We start from the raw sequence: 20854 nt of genomic DNA on the forward strand, positions 1-20854 counted from the left end.
TTCGAGACAGCATACAAATACTTATTAACTCCAAAAACCAGTGTTGTCAAAAAACGTGCGATTATTTTGAGTAAAGAAGGCTTCCATTTAGTTCGACAAATACTTTATTTTTGTTACAAGTATCTCACAACTTAATGATGACTGCTGAAGAATTCATTCTAATTCCGAAACATTTATATGTTAAAGAGCAGCCACATGCTGCACGTGTTCTTCATGATAATAATATTAAACATAAAAATGCTCAACTGTCCTATCTTAACCGGCTTAGACCCCAATTACCTCCACAAACTAGTAAGACTACTGCAACGAAGGAAACATTTACGGATAATGTTGAGCCCCAACAAGAACAGCTTAAACTGTTAACGGACGATGAAGAAGTACCGGTCGAACGTGTTAAAGACGAAAAACTAGAAGAGAAACACAATAGACAGACCGAAAGCATTTTAGGACAGTTACAAGTTTTAGAAGACAAAAAATTTGTTAGAGCAAAAACCGTACTTGAAATTATAGAAAATTCAGAAAGAGTAACCATAAACCATGACAATGAGGTGATATATGTAGATAAAGTACCAACAGGACTTAAAGCTACAATATTTTTATACGACATACAACAACCAACGAAAAAACTACACAATCCGGCGTTCATTAACATTTTAACTGCTCTCAACTTGAATGAAAACCTGGTAATAAATCGAAATGCCAAACACGCGGTTCAGTCAGCGTCTTTTAACGCTCAAGAGAAACGAGAACCCGGACCCTCAAGAACCCGCTCAACATCGCCCACTTGGCAGGAAAAAAGTAGTGCAAACCTTAAGAGAAGTAAAAAACACAAACGAAAAAGTCTCAGCGGTAATAGAAAAACCCAAAACCAAAAACGTGAAAAAGAGTCAGAAGAAGGCTCTGACTCATACGGAACGCCCCATAACGATTCAGATTCTCCAACGTCAGAAAAGACGAAGGCGCAAACAAAACAATGGGAAAATTACCAAGATTGAAGAAAAATTGTTGAAAACTAAATACAGTGACAAAGGTCCCGCGTTATTTGGTAGTGTGAACAACTTGATAAAAGCAAGCAATTTGTCGCGAAAGAAAGTTAAACATTTCCTTCATACTGAACCTGCTTACACAAAATATCGAACTGTGATCCGAAAAACGCCGCGACTCAAGGTCATAGTTTACGATATCGACGAAATCTGGTCATTAGATCTGGCCTTTGTTGATAAACTTGCCCAGTACAACCATGATGTTAAGTATCTGCTTGTTGCAGTTGACTGCATGTCCCGCTATCTCAGAGTGCAACCCTTGAAATCAAAGTATGCTACTACAACAGCAGAAGCGTTCAAACTAATGATAACGACAAAACAACCGGAAAAAGTATGGGTGGACAAGGGCACAGAGTTTAAAGGGTCCTTCGAAGCATTATGTAAAAAGAAAGGCATAAACACATATAGCACAGAGAGCGAGAAAAAGTCCGCATTCGCTGAGAGAAATATCCGTTCCTTGAAAAATCTTATTTATAAGTACTTGGAGGATAAATGGACTTACTCATACATTGACAAATTGCAAGATTTTGTCAATGCAATTAATTCGAGAACAAATCGTGTCACAAATCTTGCACCAAATAAAGTAACTAAAAAAGATGTTCCTCGCCTGATTTCATTAAGAGCAGAACAGTCTTTGAAGTTAGTTCGACGTCCAAAGCTTTATGTTGGTGATTATGTTAGACTTGCCAAAGTAGACATACGTTTTCGCAAGGGTTACAAACAATCGTTCACCGATGAAGTGTTTGAAGTTTTTGACATACCAACACGAAATCCCCCAACATACAATTTGATTGATTCTAACAGAGAACCGATTGAGGGAAAATGTTACGAGTCTGAACTGATTCGCGTTCTGGAGAAGGACAATCATGACTGAGGGCACTTCCGACAGTCTTTTCACCCATAATGTTCCCCCTTCCTTCACAATTACCCTAGTTTCATCTGCATCAATGAACGTTTTTAAGGATAACACTCTGGCCAACTTCAAAAATCTCCTCAGTGAAGAAATAAATTTGCAAGGTGAATGGAGAGTAGCAGTTACAGAAATTACCTTCCCTACTCAGATAAACAACGTAACTGACAACAACATTGTGTACTACAAAAAAGATCGGGTTATAGCAAGCATGAAAGTTGAGAAAGACAAGATCTCCAGACCTTACCTTGGAGAAACAGCAAAATTAACAAAAGGAGAATATACGAGCATTGATCAAATACTGGACGAGATTCGTCGAAAGACAGAATTAGAGAAATTGGATTACGTAATAGATCCAATAACCAAACATCTTTCCTTATGGCTGCATTATTGGGAAGGTATAACTTTTTCAAGCCCGCAAATTCCTAGTCTACTTGGATTCAAAGGCGTCAGAGATGGAACTGGTTATCATATAGGTTACAAACAAGGAAGCACGAAACATAGCACATTCTCTACCCAAGATCTTATTGCTGACTATCCCGTTGATGTATGCGCTGGTACTCAGCTTATGTTTATTTATCTGGACATAATTCATTATCAAATAGTCGGAGACACAAAAGCACCCCTTTTACGAGTCATTGATACAAATCGTCGAGTGAAAAACGGTTACGCATGTACAATTGAACCGAATCATCGTAAAGTGTTTAGTAATTTGGATTTTAAAAAACTTTTGGTCAATAATATTTCCAATATTTCTGTGAATTTGCGCACAGAAACTGGAGGACTTGTTCCTTTCGCTGGAGGGGGAAAAGTTGTTCTGACTTTGAAATTTCAAAAGTTTAGCAATTGATCAAAATGGATTCATATTACCACAACCAAGCAAACCTACCACATTTCTCGGGGCATTATAGACAACGAGGCAGTGGCTTCGGTGCATTAGCCTTGGGAATAGGAAGAGTCGCACTTCCACTGGCTCGAAAATTTGTGATACCCGCGGCTAAAAAAATCGGAAAAGAACTACTTCTTCAGGCAGCTCCAGAACTGATAGAAGTTGCAACAAAAAGAAAAAGTCCTAAGCAGGCACTCAAAAGCACCGTTAGAAAAACAATCAAAAAGCAAGTAGGAGGAGGAAGTAGATCTCGGAAAAGTCATCCGAAAAGAACGACGGCGTTTAAACGAAAAACGAGACGCGTCATTCCCAGAAAACGAACTGCACAGAGAAGTCGCTCCGATTTCTTTACAAGGGTTAAAAATGATTTCTAATTTAATCCCGAGTGAAGCAACTCACAGCTCCTTGGACTTATTTGAGAAACCGCCTTTGCTTGTCACTTTTGAAAATGCATTCACCCAAAAAATTGGACCTTCCTACTCCCCTGATGGTCCTATGCTAGAGTTTGAAGTACTCGGCGACAGAAATAATTTCATCGATCTTCAACGTACTCGTTTGGAAATAGTTGCACGAATTGTTCGAAGCAATGGAAACGTGCTTCGAACACATGCTACAGAGGCGGCAAACAGAGATACGCCGTATTTTGTTAACAATCCTTTATCTTCATTATTTTCTGAGTGTACACTGTCTCTGAATGGTGAAAAAATATCAACTACCAATGCTAATTTTGCCCATAAAAGCTTTATTGAGACCGAGTTTTCATACGGTAATGATGCCAAGAAAACATGGTTGGCTTGTCAAGGTTATTATTATGAAGAAAATCCATCAGCCATTGACGGTGCTGGAAGGAGAGCTGATGATGTTACGGAGCGTAAAGGTCTCGTTGCGGCCTCGAGCGAGCTGAAGCTATTTGGTAAAATTGCTTGCGATTTTTTGTCGTGTGACAAGCATCTACTTAGCGGTGTGACAATAAGATTGTCTCTTAGACGTTCTCCTAATGATTTTGTTGTCATATCTGAAGATGCAGCTAAACACTACAAGGTCCAAATAATCGAAGCTAACCTCTATGTCAGAAAGATGACTGTGACTGACTATGTTCTCTCATCAATAGAAAAAACTTTGTTGAAGAACCCGGCAATTTACAATTACATCGAAGTAGTACCAAAAACGTTTCTCGCAACTGCAGGAGTACAAAGCTGGCGACAAGAGGATGTTTTTGCAAAAGAACCTGTTCGAAGAATGATAGTAGCAATGAGCATAAACGAAGCATATTTGGGTACTAATAGAACAAACCCTTTTCATTACCAGAAATTTGGGTTGAATGAGATCATTGTTTACAGAAACGGTCTACCCATTGCCGGAACTCCCATCTCAACATCAGACAATAAAAGAATTTATTACAATACGCTTGAGGCTCTTGATTTTGTTTTAAACACTAGTCATGGAATCAGTCTCGCTAATTATGATAATCATTATATTATGGCTTTTGATCTCACGTCTACTCAGGAGGCTTCACACGATTTTATTCATCCTGAATTGACCAATTGCACTATTTCGCTCGAACTCAAGTTTGACGCAGGTCTCGCTAATAACGTCGAGTTATTGTTTATGGGAGAGCGTGCATCAACAGTTTATGTGCGTTCAGATAGAAAAATTACCAAAAACACTCTTATGACCTAAGATAGACATGGATAATCTTCAACTAGTAGAAATTATTAACCGTTGTAAACATTTGAAACATCGCTTTAGAGGTGTTTTTCCGGCAGATTTGCCATGCTCTTCAGTACTGAAAAACGATAATACGTTCATGATTATGAATGACTCACCATCGGATCAACCTGGAACCCACTGGTTGCTTTTTGCTCAAGCTGGAGGACAGATATTCTTCGCAGATCCTCTAGGTAAACGATTATGTGATTATCCCCTCGTGTACAAGAATATGCGACGAACAATTCACGAGGGAAATCAGCTACTGTTGAAAAAACCAATACAATCAGCTGATTCAGTGTTATGCGGACTTTATTGTATTTATGTTGCTCATGTTATAATTACAAACAAATTTCCAATAGGTTTCAAACTTAATGATCATGATTTGATAAGATTTGCCAAACATATGTTATTCTAAATTAATTTATTGATGTTTTTGTAAAATTTATAAATTCGTTTTTTTTTTTTCAATTCATTCTTATTAACAACAAAGTTTTTTTCTGCAAGTTTATGTGAACCGCGAAAAGTTTCATATCAAGTCCTTCGAATTATTAAGGCATGGCCGTTTGGTTTAAGGGGCAATAGCTAACCCGGCGTTGCTCGTCGCTACGCTCCTCGGGAACGCCTCCCGCTTGTGTAGTAACAATTTTTTTTTTCTTGTAGTATACAAGAGCGAAAGAAAACCAATATTTAAAACTTGAATTTCTTCTCCATGATAAATTTCACAAACAAAGTGTTTGAATCAATTTCCATACAACCATACCCACTTAAAATTATGTCAATTATTTTAGAAAACTCAGCAGCGTTTTCACCATTCAAAATATTAGTAAAGCGTTCAATTGTTACGTTAGTAATCAGGTCAGTTTGAGTTTGAACAGATTTAGTCTGCGAGCCGAAGCAAACTTGAGGCAATCGTCTGCGAACTGGAACACCACTAACATCTAAGTTGTTGATAGAGTTATAATTCACAGCTATTTTCAGTTTTTCCATCAGAGGGCCAGACAATTCATAGTTGGAGCAACCCAAAATTAAATATTTGAATGTAGAGAGAAGACAAGGAACAACGAAGGCTTTTGAAGTCATCTTGTTAAGTAAATCGGTAGACTCTTTCGTAAATTCGACCAGCACATGATAATGTTTTTCGTTGTCAATCGAATGGTTGCAAAAATCTAATTTATTCGAATGGGAGGATACTGCAAAATTTGCTTTTGAAGCGAAGCCTGAAAAGTTGGGTTCATGATTCAGGATGAAAAATTTGTAATTTTTACGGAATTGTTTGAAATAATCAGGGGATTGCTCATACATTGCTTCAACCATTGCTTTGAAGTTTCAATCGAATAACGAGTTGATAATGTTACACAACCCGACAGTTATCATCGTTTTCACTTTCGCATTCCTTTTCAGAGCATGAAGATTTTTTAGATTTGTTTCGCTTTTTTCTAAGTTTTTCAGTCACGTCGCAGTTTTTTGCTTTCGTCAACCTTTTAATTTTTGTGTAATTGTCCGCCAAGGACTCGAATTCACCAGTTGACAAAGTTATTCCTTGTCGATACTTAAAAGTTCCCTCTTCGTCTTTTTTGTACAATTTGATAGTTATGTAAGTACCGGTCTGTGCGAATGTTTTTGCACCGACTCTAACTAAACGTTTATCATTCGAAGATATATCCCTAAAATCATCGAAATAGTCTACATCCGTGTCAAGAGAAGCGTACATTATAAATGAATAACAACCAACTGGTTTTTAGTGTGGAACGTTGAAGAATGACTGATCACAGTATACGAGACAGATCATGCGCTCCCAAAGTAAAAATTTAGGTGATAAAGTTTACGAGCGCCCTAAGCCATATTGATAAGACTTAATCACCAAGGATATAATTTCTTTAACGATAAACCTCTTTTATATGGGTATTTAGTTACTTTTTCCCCCGGCTATACTCTAAAAATCTTCTAGTGTTATTTATTGTGACGGTTATTTTAATGACTGTTATGAATCATGGTAATGAATTTCTAACAGCATAACAATGAATGTCTGGCAAACTATCATGAAAACTTGATTTTGAGTGCTTTCGCCCGTAGCCACTATAATAAAGCTGTCACATAAATCTAAAAAATCGGGTTTTCACATTCATTCCTAACATGACCTCAGGCGTCATGCTTAAAAGAATGAATAAAATTTGATAGCCTCGCCTAAAAAGTTATTAGCTTTGACCTAATTGAACTATGCCACCCCTTTCCTGATCTCATTTTCATTAATAAACTTTTCATACTTTTCATTCTCTCAATTTCATTTCGGTAGTTCAGTCATTTCATTTTAACAAAACTTTAAACCTCTTCAAGTCATGACTAGTCCTTTACAAATAATCTCAGTGTCTGATCGAGAAAGAACCATTATCTACCAAACATACACGAGAGAGTCGATTGCAGTCATCCATCAACAGAAAGAGAGAGTCTCTCCGTCTACAGCAAGTCCGTTCAATGACTTGGCTCCCCGAAAAAACGACGAGAATCAAAACGAGGAATGGACTACAAAAAGTCATATCATGCTACCAAACTACCTCCTTGATCACATCGATCTACTTAGACAGAATCGAAAACGAATGTACGAGAGTTGCACTATTCACGAGAGCTATCCGGCATTAGAAAAGACGGAGATAAACGACACAACCTCGCTCGAGCAGTCTCCAAGAAAAATTCTCTTCGCGTATGACTGCGAGTCAATGCCGTTGTATGAAAATCAGGAGGGATGTATTCGTGACTATGCAGAGCGCGAAGCGTACTGGGATATTCCGACAGCAATGTCTCCCGAGTCGTTTGTTAGGGGACCAGTTTCAACTCCAGAACAATCAACTTCCTATTCGGATGCTCGGGTTTCATCTAGTGCGGAGACAATTGATCTAGTCACCCCAGATCTCATTCAAGGCACTCCTCCAAATGCAGCTTGCTATGCGCCAAAAAAGAGAAAACTACAGTTTCGAGGTTTCTAATAACTTAAACAAAAAACTTTTCTTCTTTTGTTTCAAATATTATTCCAAGGTTTTATATTTTCATTTTTGTTTGATTTGACTTCTAAGCTGTTTTAACATTACTGTGTGTATATTTTTTGTCTCAGTTTTTATTTTGCTTAATAGATCAATTAAAGTTTGCCCCGTAAAGTTTTCAGCAAAATCTTAGAGAAAAACTAGAAAAAAATCAGAAATCGAGAATAATTTTACGCTAAAATTGTTTTTTGAGAAAGAATGAGAGAGAGAGAGAGAGAGAGAGAGAGATAAATACACTTGCTCACTAGTGAACCCCATTTGGAATATCCTTTTCGGGATATTGCTTTCTTTTCAAAAGAAAGATAAATATGGAAGGGTCCAACATTTTCTTGTTGGTAGTCCAACCATATTTATTTGGCTTTTTTATCAAACACTCTCTGTCCTCTCTCTCTCATCATACTTTGTGCCCGGTGGGGTTAGCCAGGTCTTACGCAAAGTAACAGAGAGTGTTTTAAGCCATAAATCTGCATTATATTACATTCATATACATGTTTTGGGTGAAAAACGGACAATTTTTTGGTAAAAATGTGAAAAAAAAAAAATTATGTTTTTTTTTCGAAAAATGAACATGACCCTTAACCCTGCTCAGAAATTCATGGCAAATTGATTGAGGGTAGTTTCAATGGATTTGGAGAGAAAAAAAAATTTTTCCCAATTTTTTTTTTCAATATTTTCACAAAAATCAGATTTTCTCAAAAAATCACAACTTTTCAGGCGTCTACTCTCATTGATTGGGCTATAATTGTTTTTTTTTTTTTGAATTTCTACGCTTGTCCTAATTACGTATCAGATAGCTCCTAAAAATTTCAAACCACATTCACTTGAATTTAAAACGAACGAATAATTCAAGCTAAAAATGAAGGAAAAAAGAAGTTAAAAAATTATGTTTTTTAAATTTCGAACTTGACCAGTAGAACTGTGCTCGAGGTCCCACAAAACTTACTGGTTTTTTTGTTGATAGATTTAAAAGACACTTTTTTAAACATTACTTTTCCTTTTTTCACAACATAAAAAGTTTGAGGTTTTCCTTTATTTTGAAAAAAAAAATTTCACTTGAAATTACAGAACGGGAGGCGTTCCCGAGGAGCGTAGCGACGAGCAACGCCGGGTTAGCTATTGCCCCTTAAACCAAACGGCCATGCCTTAATATTTCGAAGGACATGATATGAAATGTTTCACGGGACACCGAATGACATGAAGGAAACTTTGATTCCGATATCTTTTACACATTCAAATGACAATCTATGCTTATCATGCATCGGTAACTATCAAGGTGTCAAATTTGCAAAATTTTCATTTTTTAAGTTTACTATTTTTTCAACTTAATTAGTTAGTTGAGGGCTTTACTTTCTGAATACTTTTATCTCATAAATCTACTTTTTATTATACCTATTTACGCAAACCAAGAAGTGGGCTTGAAATCATTAGGAAATTACTGTTTCACGGTTAAAATTAGTCAGAAAAAGTTTTAGGCTCTATCTGAATCATTCTAAGCATTAAATTTTGTAATTTAGTGCTGAAATGTTAATTGAAAGTCTAAACCAGTCGCCTAAAAAAAGCCAAAATTTTATCGCTAACCCTTAAAATTAACAGCAAAAGTTTGAGGCTGTAAATGAATCAGTTTTTAGTATACAAAACCCCTCCACTTGAGCAGAGTGATGAGACATATAGAGCTTAAAGCTAGAATAAACCCTGTTTTTGGAAAGGAAAAGACTTATTGCCAAGACGGCGAAGTATAACTCTCGTTAATGGCTTCTACTTGCCCTTACCCGCAAAGTTTTTTGGTGCTAGTCACTTCTCGCTTTTGCTTTTCCATAACCAGTTCTACTTGAAATTCTCCTAAATTTTCTTGAAATTTTCCTGAATTACTTCAGTAACTTCAACAAACAATGCCGAACTCTACTTCTATCGCGACACCTGTTCCTTGCCAGCAGTGCGGAAAAATACTGAGCTCTAAAAGGAACTTGAGAAGACATGAGCAAAAAGTTCACAAGATCCTTCCTCCCCCTCCTCCTCAAACTGTTTGCGATGAGTGTCTAGAGTCATTCGAGAGTTTGTCGGAAGCCCGAGAGCACGTCGAGCTGGTACATGACATGACTTCGAATAGTCATTGTATCTATTGCCATACAATATTTCTCACCGCGGAAAGCTATGGACAACACTTGCTGAAGAAGCACGCATTGCCTGTTTGGGACGGCATTGAGACGACGTCTTCCGCTGCCCCAACGGAAAGCGCGTTCAGAGGCAAATTGCGTCGATACGATCTCAAAGTTGGTGAAAAAGAAATGGATTTGCTTCAAGTCATGATGCAAAACAAGGAGGAAATAGATGCTCTTATACTGGAAAGGGTCAAAGAGGGTCCGAACAAGGTGCAATTCCATGTGGAAGTGCGAATGATCAAAATTCCCACTGTGCAAGACGGGGACAGTGGAAACTTCGAAAGGACCATGCTGTTTCTGAACACTAAGACATTGACAGTGTACTTCGAGGGAATAGCTGGGGTTCAATTCTTGGAACTGATTGAACATATGGTCAACCAAGTCAATTCGTTCTCTTCTCATGGTAGCGGATGGATTATTGACAGAATTGAAAAATTGCAAATCAGTTTCGCGGCCTTCTCACCAATAAGAGCAGGATCCTACCTCGAGCTACCTGATGCACTCAGCGCAGCATCTACTCTGCTCACAAATATCAACACTAAAGATGATGACCGTTGCTTTCTCTACTCCTTTGTTGCCGCATATCACAATGTGAATGAGCCGGCCCTCTACCCCACATCTAGACGGTGGCTGGAGAAAAACAAAGTCTCAACCTACAATCTCGACAAAGAAGGAATTGTGAAAATCAATGGGGAATACGAAATGCCAATGGGTCTGATGGATATGGACAGATTTGAAAAGTTGAACAATTGTCAAATCAACGTCTTCCGGTAAGCAAATTCTAATTTCCTTCTAAAAATTTTAAAATTCCTTCAATAATGTTCTTCACCTATTCAAACACCCTTTTTATTTCATTTCAAACCTAGGTATAAAAATTATTTTTCTGTTCAGGTACAACGATGGCGAATTGTTGCCCATAAGAGTATCGAGCAGATTCACTACTAGCCTGATTGTGGACTTGTTGCTGCTGACAGATGGATCAAAATATCACTATGTGTTGATAAGTGATCTCCAGAAACTGGTCGAGTACGTGCGGCACAAAGTGCACCGATTTCAATCTGAGATTTGTCGCAAATGTTTCCACACATGCGCTTCATTCGAAACTTTGAGAAGACATCAAGAACTGTGCTACCAAGACGAAGATGTCGTCATAACAATGCCCAAGCCGGGAAAAGATGACCACAAGTTCAAAAACTTAACAGCTCGTTGGTACGTACCCAGAGTAATCTACTTTGATTTGGAGTCACTGCTCTTACCAGTATACGGACCGCAACCTGATCCGCGAAAATCTAGCACGCAAACAATTGAAATCCATCAACCGTGCGGCTACGCGTTAGCAGTAATCGAATTTGAGAAAAAAGACCTGTTAAAGTTTGAGCTTAAAAGAGGACCGAATGTGATGGAAGAGCTAATTAGCTCCCTTGAATCGTTAGCGAGACAAATTTACGTAGAAAAAAGGAAATATTACACTTTCACTGGTATAACAGACCAGGAACGGGAAGATGCTACAATTTGTTGGATATGCGAGAATGATTTTTCCGACAATGATCAAGTGGTACTTGATCATTGCCATTACACCAACAAGTTTCTGGGTTGGGCACACAATGAGTGTAACGTTAATAGAAAAACAACAAATTACATTCCAGTGGTAGCTCATAATTTGTCAAATTATGATTTACACTTTATAATCAAAGCGCTGGCAAAAAGCGATTCGGAAAACACTTTTTCCGTAATACCCGCATCTGAAGAAAAATATATATCCTTGACAATCTCAGTCTACATAAAAACGTACACGGACAAAAACGGAAAAATCAAAAAACTCTACGAAAATCTGAGATTCATCGATTCGTATAGGTTCATGCTGGCATCGTTGGCAAAACTTGTCGATAATTTGCCCAACGAAAAGTTTTTTCTGCTGGAGAACTATTTTGAAAAACTCGGCCACTCACGTGAAAAAGTCAGTCTGTTGAAACAGAAAGGGCATTACCCCTACTCATACTTCAACTCATTCGAAAAATTCCGAGAAACTCGCCTTCCCCCACGAGCAATGTGGAAAAATAGTCTAACAGGAGGGGATGTGAGTGTTTCAAGAAGCGAGTACAATCATGCCCTTAAAGTTTTCACCGAACTGAAGTGTGGCTCACTTGGTGATTACCACGACTTGTACTTGACTACAGATGTGCTATTGCTTGCTTCCGTTTTCGAAGCTTTTCGTGAAGTTTGCTATCAAACATACGGGCTGGATTGCGCCTGTTACTTCACGGCAAGTAACCTTTCCGGGGACGCCTTTCTAAAAGTTTGTAAGCCCGAACTGAAACTCTTAACGGACCGTGAACATCTAGACCTTGTGCAGCGAATGATACGAGGAGGCATGTCGTCGATTTACGCGCGCCGATTTTACAAAGCAAACAATAAATACCTCGACGATTTTTCGCCCTCAGAACCATCAAGCTACATCCTCAATATTGATGCAAACAATTTGTACGGGGGGATAATGAAACACTGCCCTTTGCCCTTAAACGATTTTTCAATAGTTGAAAAAAGTCTGGCAGACATACTGCTCACCAGCGAAACATCAGAATGGGGTTATATAGTTGAAGTCAATTTAACCATACCCGAAGAGCTTCACGACTTCTTTGCTGATTACCCCCTTGCCCCCTCTCGTGAAGTAGTGGACATCGGTGCAATGAGCAACGAGCAAGTCGACATGTTGGGAAAATTGGGAATCACCACACTGCCAAAAGTGCCAAAGCTTCTACAGACCTTGCATCCTAAAGAAGGTTATGTTTTGCACTACCTTACCCTAAAATTGTACCATGAGCTAGGAATGAAAATAACTCACCTCGGAAAAGTTCTTCAGTTCCGCCAAAGTCACTGGATGGCACCCTTTGTCGACCTCAACACCCGCCTACGAAAAGCCGCGGTAAATAAATTCCAGGAGAACTTCTACAAGCTAATTGTTAATTCAGCTTTCGGTAAGACAATGGAGTCTAAGTTAGGAAGAAAGAAGCTGGAGATTGTAAGGAATGAGAGAGAACTTTTACAAAAAACAGCTCTGAGCACAATGAAAAGCTTTCAAATCATTGACGATCAATTAGCCACAATTAGCTTTTCAGTAACAAAAATATTGTGGGATAAACCTATGATAGTTGGTGCGACCATCCTAGACCTCGCCAAGCGTTTCATGTTTCAGTTTCACTATCAAAAAATGAAACCAAATCTAAACTTGGAACTCCTTTACTCCGACACGGATAGTTTTATTTACGCCATAAAAACTGATGACGTTTACCGAGACTTGGAGAAAATAAAAGCTGATTTCGACTTTTCAAATTACGATAAGGACCATTTCTTGTTCGAGGATACCAACAAGAAAGTTGTGCTGAAGTTCAAAGACGAGACTGGTGGGAAGCCGATCAGAGAATTCATCGCCCTAAAACCGAAACTATATTCGGTCGTCCTTAATGGTAAATAAAATTTAAGCCACCCTTCCACCCCCCATTCCTACCTTTTACAGAACAAAAATACCACCACCAACCTACCTACACCCCTTAATTTGTTGCATTAAACTATGGGCATTTAGCTGATTTAGGCAACATTATACAATGTTGCCTAAACGTTGATTTATCTGACAACATATTCCCTCTTGTTTCCTCTTTTTTAATCATAATTTAGAGTCTTCTGCTCTTTTTTGGTAAAATGAATCAAATTTTGTTCGGTATAAATTGAGTTGCTGAAGTGAAATGAAGCTATCCCCAACGTTGTAGAAAAGAATAATAATTTTGCTATTGTTTAGAAGGCACTCAAAAATTGAGTGCCAAAGGAATTAAACGGAGTGCACAGAGAGAACTGGTCCACCAAACCTTCAGGGACACATTATTCACTGGAAAAACAATGAGAGTATACAACTATAATATAGTTTCGAAAGGTCACACCAATATGACAGTGAAACAAAACAAACTTGCATTATCACCATTCGACTCAAAACGTTTTCTACTTTTCGACGGAATTTCGACAGTGCCCTTTGGCCATAAAGCCGCTGAAGAAAATGCTTTTCTAGAAGACATTTACATGGACACCGAGTGGGCCAACTCATACAATGAAACTGATAACAGTTCTCCCGATTTTACACTCCCGGATTGGGGATTTTTACAGCGACCCTACTCAGAAGCAGAGCTGCAAGAAGAAGAAGAAGCTTCTAGTAGCCGAGTCCGTGAACGTCCCCCTATAAAAAACCCATTTATTTTATCTGAAGCTTCAGAAGAACGACCATCTAAAAAACACCGCAAAGAAAACCAAAACAATAAACATTAAAGTCTGAAACATATATTTTCAGATGATTTTTACTCTTCGTCCTTTTTATACTTCGACTTGTATATGTTTTGGTTTTTACCAATTTACAACTAATAAAATACTCGTATTGAGCTCAATCACTGTTTTAACATAAATAGCTTCAGGCAAATAAACTAGTAGACACAAACCAAGTGTTAATTCAAACAAATGTGTGAAATCCTTAGGCTTGTTTTGAATAATAAACTTTAATAGCATGACAAATCTTTGACGAAAAGAAAGAAAGCCAGGAAATGATATCCACATGAAACTAGGACGAAAAAAGAAAAGTTCAGGAATTAGGACGATTAATTTTAATTATCGCGGGAAAAGAGACCGCTTTCAAAGGAATTAGAAGGAATTATTGTATCGCGTCCCGGTTGTTGAGCTCAGCTTAACAAGATCCTAAGGAGGGGGTCTTTTACTTTAGGGGTGGGAACTTGCGATCATTTACAAAATCCTAGGATAGGGGTCCTCCAAAAAATTAAGGACCCCTTTCCTAGGATTTTGCTTTACGTGAGGACCCCCCCTTAGGAAGGACCCCCCCCTTAGGATCCGGGACACGATACAATACTACTCCCCCCCCCCCCCCATAACACCAAAAAGTCCCCTTTGGCACTATTTCAATCGACTAACAGACCGTAAAATATTCCTCAAGACGCAAAGAAATACTAAAAATAAGGGATGGTGCGAAACACGTTCTTTTTCAAAATGATCTGAAGAGGCTAAAAAACGGCATTTTAAAAAGAAGCTCTCACATTAACGGACATTCTAGAATAAGATGAATACAACAATCAAAAATGAAAGCCTCACCTGTAATACCTTGTCCATGGGGAGCAAGCCTCCTGATTGAGCCAACCCTCCTTGTCTGATACTGTTGATGAAGATTCCTGAGCCCCCGTCTCCGTTTGAAACACTGAATCCAAAATCCCTATACTTCGCACTCTTCTGCAAACTGATTCGTTTCACTTCCGTAGTCGAACTTCCGTTCGAGCCGCTCTCGTGGTTCGACGAATCACTACCTCGGGTTTTATCCGAACTCATTGTATTTATTCGTGAGAGAGTCGAGTTAGTCTTCGGTTTTTCGGAGTAGGAGGTATGAGATGACATCTTTTGGGGGGTTGTGCTGGCGAGGAGGGATGAGTCGTGGTTTCCGTTGCTCAGTCGCTCGGGTGTGATCAAATTTCCGTTCACAATTATTGGTTCCTAAAAACAATTCTTCAAGAAATGTTTATGCAGCGTTTCTTTTTCTTTACTGAAAAACGGTTCGTATTCTTTCTTCGGTTTCTTGTGAATGCTTCTATATAAAAAAATAGATATTTCTTACTTTGTTCTGTTTTTGAGCATCATTATGCAGGAGCTTAGTTTTGAACACTTCATTAATTGCATTGAATACAAACAAAAATAAAATTTTGTTTTAAGGATAGCGACCCGAACGTTTAAAAAATCTTACGGGCAAGTGAGTGTGATTGCTGAGATGCCCATGACCATGATGCACCTGACTCAACTCCCCCAACTTATCCATGACTCTCCTCTTCCTAGGGGTGTCATTTGGACTAGACACAGTACTGTCTTGGGACAACACGTCATCTTGAGGACTCTCTGACTGGGCACTTTTCATGGATGAGAAGCCACTTTCCTGGTTGGAATGGGAGTGGTCGAACTTGCGGAGTATCTTGAGTTGGACCGAGCCTCTTGCTCTCTGTAGCATGGACACTGCGTCTTTCACTGTTTTACCTCGAAGGCTGCACCCACATATTTCGACAAGTTGATCATTCACATGTAAAACGTCAATCCTAAAAAAAATATATGTAACGTCAATCCATGAACGTCAATCCATGAAAAAAAAAACGTCAATCCATGTAAAACGTCAATCCTGAAGTAATCATCGGTTCCTAAAAAAACGAGTTTTAGTAGAAAACAGTGAAAAAATACATCAATTGCAATGTTCATCAGCTTATCTTCTTTTATACAGAAATTTATCGAAGAGAAGCATTGAGCTTTTTTTGGGATCAAGTTTTCGAAAAAGGGTTTTCAAAACTTGATATCATCGTCAGAGTATGTAAAAAAAGCAATAAATGTTAAGAAAAAAATATTGTGAAACTAATTAGTGCATTTTCTTATTGGAGAAAACTATTAAAAATGATTTTTGATAACACATTTCAGAATTTTAAGCAAAACACAATCGAAAACAAGGCAAGCCGGTTACTGTGCAAGCAGCACAGAATGCTCCGACCAGTCTTAAAAAATGACAGCAAAATTATCTTTGTGTGCTGTCGTTTTTTCGGCGTGCTGTGATAATGAATCTGAGCAAAAAAGTAGAGCTTAGGTATTTTCGTCAGTCCTTGTATAAAATGCAATAGTCGGAACAACAATGCGTCGGAATATAGTCTTTGCTTGATCTCCTTGGCTGAGTGTGGAACTAAAATTCTCAGACGACAAAAAAAACACAAAAAAATTGATGTAACTCTAAAGCAAGGCCACAACAGCGGATTTACGCAAAGAGCTGAGCTCAAAACTTATTCTTCCCATCTAAATGAACAGTTTTGCCCTTTTCCCCCAAACATTTTGGTGTAGCGAGTGGTTTTAGAAGATTAAACGTGTGCACAAACATGACTGGATTAAACTAATTACCATGTTATAATCGGACATTATGAGCCTACTAAAAAGTCGCAGGTGGGTGAATTAAAAAGAGCCAGAGTATTTGGGTTGAATTAAAAAGAGCCAGAGTATTTGGGTTGAATTAAAAAGAGCCAGAGCATTTGGGGTGAATTAAAAGTAGCCAGAGTATTTGGGTTGAATTAAAAAGAGCCAGAGCATTTGGGGTGAATTAAAAGTAGCCAGAGTATTTGGGGTGAATTAAAAGTAGCCAGAGTATTTGGGGTGAATTAAAAGTAGCGGGAGTATTTGGGGTGAGTTAAAAAGAGCCAGAGTGATGCTGACCTGTCGGCTACAGATCCGGACTCTATGGCTGCAATGAGGATGGGGTCGAATGGTTCCTCACTCCCACTCAATGTGATGCCCAGTCTGCCCGAGTTGGGTCTGAGCTCGACCGAGTACATGTTGTGCGCATTCGGACCATGCTCCGAGAACTCGTCGTCTTTCTCTAGTGACAACGTCACCACATTCTCCTTCGTTGACCTTCAAATATAAATTCGAAAGACTTAATTTATTAATTTAGCTTAGCGTCACAAGAAAGTTACTATGCACGGTGTGTTCCACCGAGAAAACAAAACTTATGGCCTAAATTTCTGACAGAATGTTTCCAAAAACGGGCATTTTAGAACAATTTTCTGACAAAATTTTTAGTTGGCACGATTTTCTCTGAATAGGTCTAAAAACACGACCCTGCCTCCTTCGGGAACTGATGCCTTTGACCATGTTGTTGCCGTTTGAGATTTGAATAGTCAATATTATTAACCAAAAATGTGTACAAATTGGTCGAATTAGTTTAGAAATAGTAAATGGGGCTTAAACACGACTATGTAACAAGAAATGCATACCTCATGATGTTGTAGGCTTCTTCGACTGCTTTGTTTGCGAGTGAGATTCCATTGATGGAGAGGAGTCTGTCTCCAGGCGAGATGGTTCCAGTTCTATGAGCCACTGATCCAGGCACCACTTCAAGAATTACCAGGCACTCTCCACTTCGTCTGTAAGGCGATGCTGAAAAACAGTAAGAAATGTTTAGATATATTATTCTTTTTCTACCTCCTATTTTGCAAAATTGCATTAGCATTGTTTATTTCAGGGAAGTTTTTAGCAGTCATAACCGATTCATAAAAAAGCCAATAATTCAGTTTTTTAAAAACAATAAAAAATTTTAGGCTACACTTTTAATGAAAAGGGGAACTTTTATTTAAATGAGTTCTAAGTTTGAACTAACAGTAAAGTCGGAAGCCGATTCTGTTTCCACACTTTGCCAGTTTCACTGTGAAACACCCACTGGACGGAACTACAGTCTCTGCGACGTCAAACTCCGTCCTCAAACTCACACTTCCTTGATTCTCCTTTAATAATTGGTTAATGGCCTTCAAGGTCAAGTTGAGAGTGCTGACATCGTTCACGGATACGACCCGGTCGCCGGCGTGAACCAGTCCTGTCAGCTGTGCTGGTCCTTCTGGCTCGACATAGTCTATGACTGGATGGGTCCGCAGGGGTTCGCTCGGGTAGCTCTCGAAGCTGTAGAGCGAGAAGCCAAAGCCGCTGGGGTGATTCTGGGCCTAGAAACATGCATTTTGGAAACTTCTAGTTAATTTTATTTTTTTTAAGATTATTTATCCACTAGGGAAAGGACCAACAGACGGGCTCAGCTGAGAAGCACGGAGAACATGGATACCGCTGTTGGGCCCCTGCCTGGTTAAGATCTACATGCATATTTTTTGTTTCTTTTTCTGGGTTGGGTAATGTTGCCTCACCCTCAAGCAAGAGAACGGATCATGGTGGGCCTCGAACATCCGACATTCTCAGTCATAGTGCAAAAAAAAACTCATTTTGCGCCCAGGCTCCATTAATTGTCATCTGTGAAATAGATGTGTAATTTTATCATAAATGTTTTTATGTTCAAATTGTTTAAAAAACTTTTGGTTGCAAAACTTGCTTGCGGACATTTTAATGTTTTTCTGAAAGCTCCGCCCCACATGTAATATTAAAAAACAAATGCGTTAACTCCCTCGTGTACCGCGTTAATTGTATCTATTAGTTTTTTGATATGTTAGTTCCCTTTCAAATCGTTTTGAATAGAAATCTGAAAACAATTCGGGCCTATGAATGTGGTCGAAACATTTTGTGCTTTTTGCACAGCAGCCTACTACTCTTTTTTCTTACATTTCAATTACGGATTCATTGGTTTAAGATTGTGATACGTCTTATCATAGTGCAAATATTGATGACTTATGCTCAAATTCAAAAATATTTCTCATATGGGACCCTTTTTTGTTTGTTCAGCCATTAGGGTTTCAGAACGTGAATTTAGGTAAATGAACAAAAAATGGTCAAATATAAGAAATAGTTTCAAATTTGAGCTTAAGCCATCAACTTGTATCATCTTGTAGTGATTTATTTTTACTCAAGTTATTTTTACTTTTGTTAAACGGGAACTTTGAAAACTCCTTGCAGATAGGTTAGAAGTAGAAACGGAGCTAAATTTTCCGACTTGTCCTATATAGTCATCCCAAAGCGTAATTAGAACCTCCTTTAGAAAACGACTCCGAAAATCGAAAATCACAAAACTGTTGAACTCAAATGAAAAAAAAACTTATTGTTAGCTAATTCTTGAAAAAGCAACTCAATTCGACCTTATATATGCCCAGGGTAACAACGGTCAAAGAAAGATTTCTTCGGTATCCTTCTTAGGTGAATCCGAATAGAAATTATATCACAAGTTTTTTTAATTAAAATTTGTAGTATACTCACATTGATTTGTACAGTTGTACTTTCGCTTCTGCTGATCATGAAGGGCAAACTCAGAGAAGACATATTGGAGACAAGGGAACCAATACTACCCACTGTACTATTAGCCCCGCCCACACAGCCTAGCCTGTTCCTCTGCCACTGAGGGGGAGGGGGCAGAGACCTGCTGCTGCTCGAGTACATACTTCGGGACAAGGCTGCCGTGTGCATGTCACGCCGCCGCTCGCTCACGTGACTGGGCGTTCCGGGAGGCCTACCATTACGGCCGGTGGATACTAACGAATTAGCTGTGCTCGAAGTTGACATGACACCTGTTGTATAAAATAAAATAACCTAACTTGTTCTATAATCAAGGATGCAACGATCGAGTTCTGGAAATATATTTTGCCCGTTGAATGAAAAGAGTCTAATTATAAAGTAATCCACGTCAAAATTGAGGGATTAAATGTAACTTGTGCCATCAAGCTGAAGATCAAATTAAAAATCTGATAAGTTACCAATTGAAAGACTATACTTCATATCAGATTTTAGCTGGCGGCATTTTGGGGGGAAATTAAGAAAAGAATACTAGTTTTGTATGTCAATTATTAGTAAAAAAATTTTAGATTAAGATTTATATTAGTTTATAACATTGCAGATTAATGACACTTTAAGACAGAAGAATACGAAATTTGGGTTAATAAGCGGATGAAAACATTTCACGATTGAGACTCAACAAAGGATAGTTCATTCACGTTTGATCATCAGCAATAGGTAAAGTAGTAGCTTTACTTCAGCTAACAGGCAGAAAGGTGAGGGGAAGCTTTACCTCGGGGACTTTTGCGACAGAGGCGAGGTTATAAACATGTAAAGCGGTGATATTAGTTAAGAGAAAATTTAGTGTCCGTTGTCGAGGGCAAATAAACGCGGGACTGGTACGGAGATAAACTGGGGGACATGGACATTTTTGCACGGCAGGAAACCGAAGAAGTGAAAGGATTGAAAAATGGACTGGAAAATAAATTGCATCTTATACACTTGGTTTGTTCAGTCCCCGATGACGACACAATTGGTGGTATGTTCAATCCCTACCTGTCGCAGCTACTAACCAGGAGCAGTTAGTATTCATAAGCATCAGTAATCAACTGAAAACCACTTATTATCTGCTCAATTTTCACCTAGTTGACTATTTATACTGCCCACAAGTAAATCAAATCACAACCTTCGCTTTCCTACCAAATTCCAATTAAACGCCACGTAAATATTGTAAATCAATCAAAATTTAAGAACCAAACAAAAACTTAATGAAGAGCATAGTTTGAATTGAACCAAAAATCAAAAAAACGAGTAATTACCGGAACAAAAAGTAAAATTATTGCAAATCCCCAAGG

General features: G+C 38.4%; 1 protein-coding gene across 2 annotated transcripts in view; it reads right to left on the minus strand.

Annotated features, from left to right (window-relative positions):
• LOC134854659 (glutamate receptor-interacting protein 2-like) overlaps window positions 1-20854 on the minus strand; it is a 132033-nt gene that overhangs the window by 4260 nt on the left and 106919 nt on the right. For both annotated transcript variants that reach the window (XM_063871006.1, XM_063871005.1), the window contains 6 exons: window positions 19488-19795; window positions 17959-18295; window positions 17576-17738; window positions 17016-17213; window positions 15526-15868; window positions 14886-15278 (listed from right to left, as the gene is read on the minus strand). In XM_063871006.1, coding sequence (XP_063727076.1) covers window positions 14886-15278; window positions 15526-15868; window positions 17016-17213; window positions 17576-17738; window positions 17959-18295; window positions 19488-19795 — 1742 coding nt within the window. The remainder of the gene's footprint in view (window positions 1-14885; window positions 15279-15525; window positions 15869-17015; window positions 17214-17575; window positions 17739-17958; window positions 18296-19487; window positions 19796-20854) is intronic.

The sequence above is a fragment of the Symsagittifera roscoffensis genome, chromosome 9 (genome assembly GCF_963678635.1).
Source record: "Symsagittifera roscoffensis chromosome 9, txSymRosc1.1, whole genome shotgun sequence".
Classification (NCBI taxonomy): Eukaryota; Metazoa; Xenacoelomorpha; order Acoela; family Convolutidae; genus Symsagittifera; species Symsagittifera roscoffensis.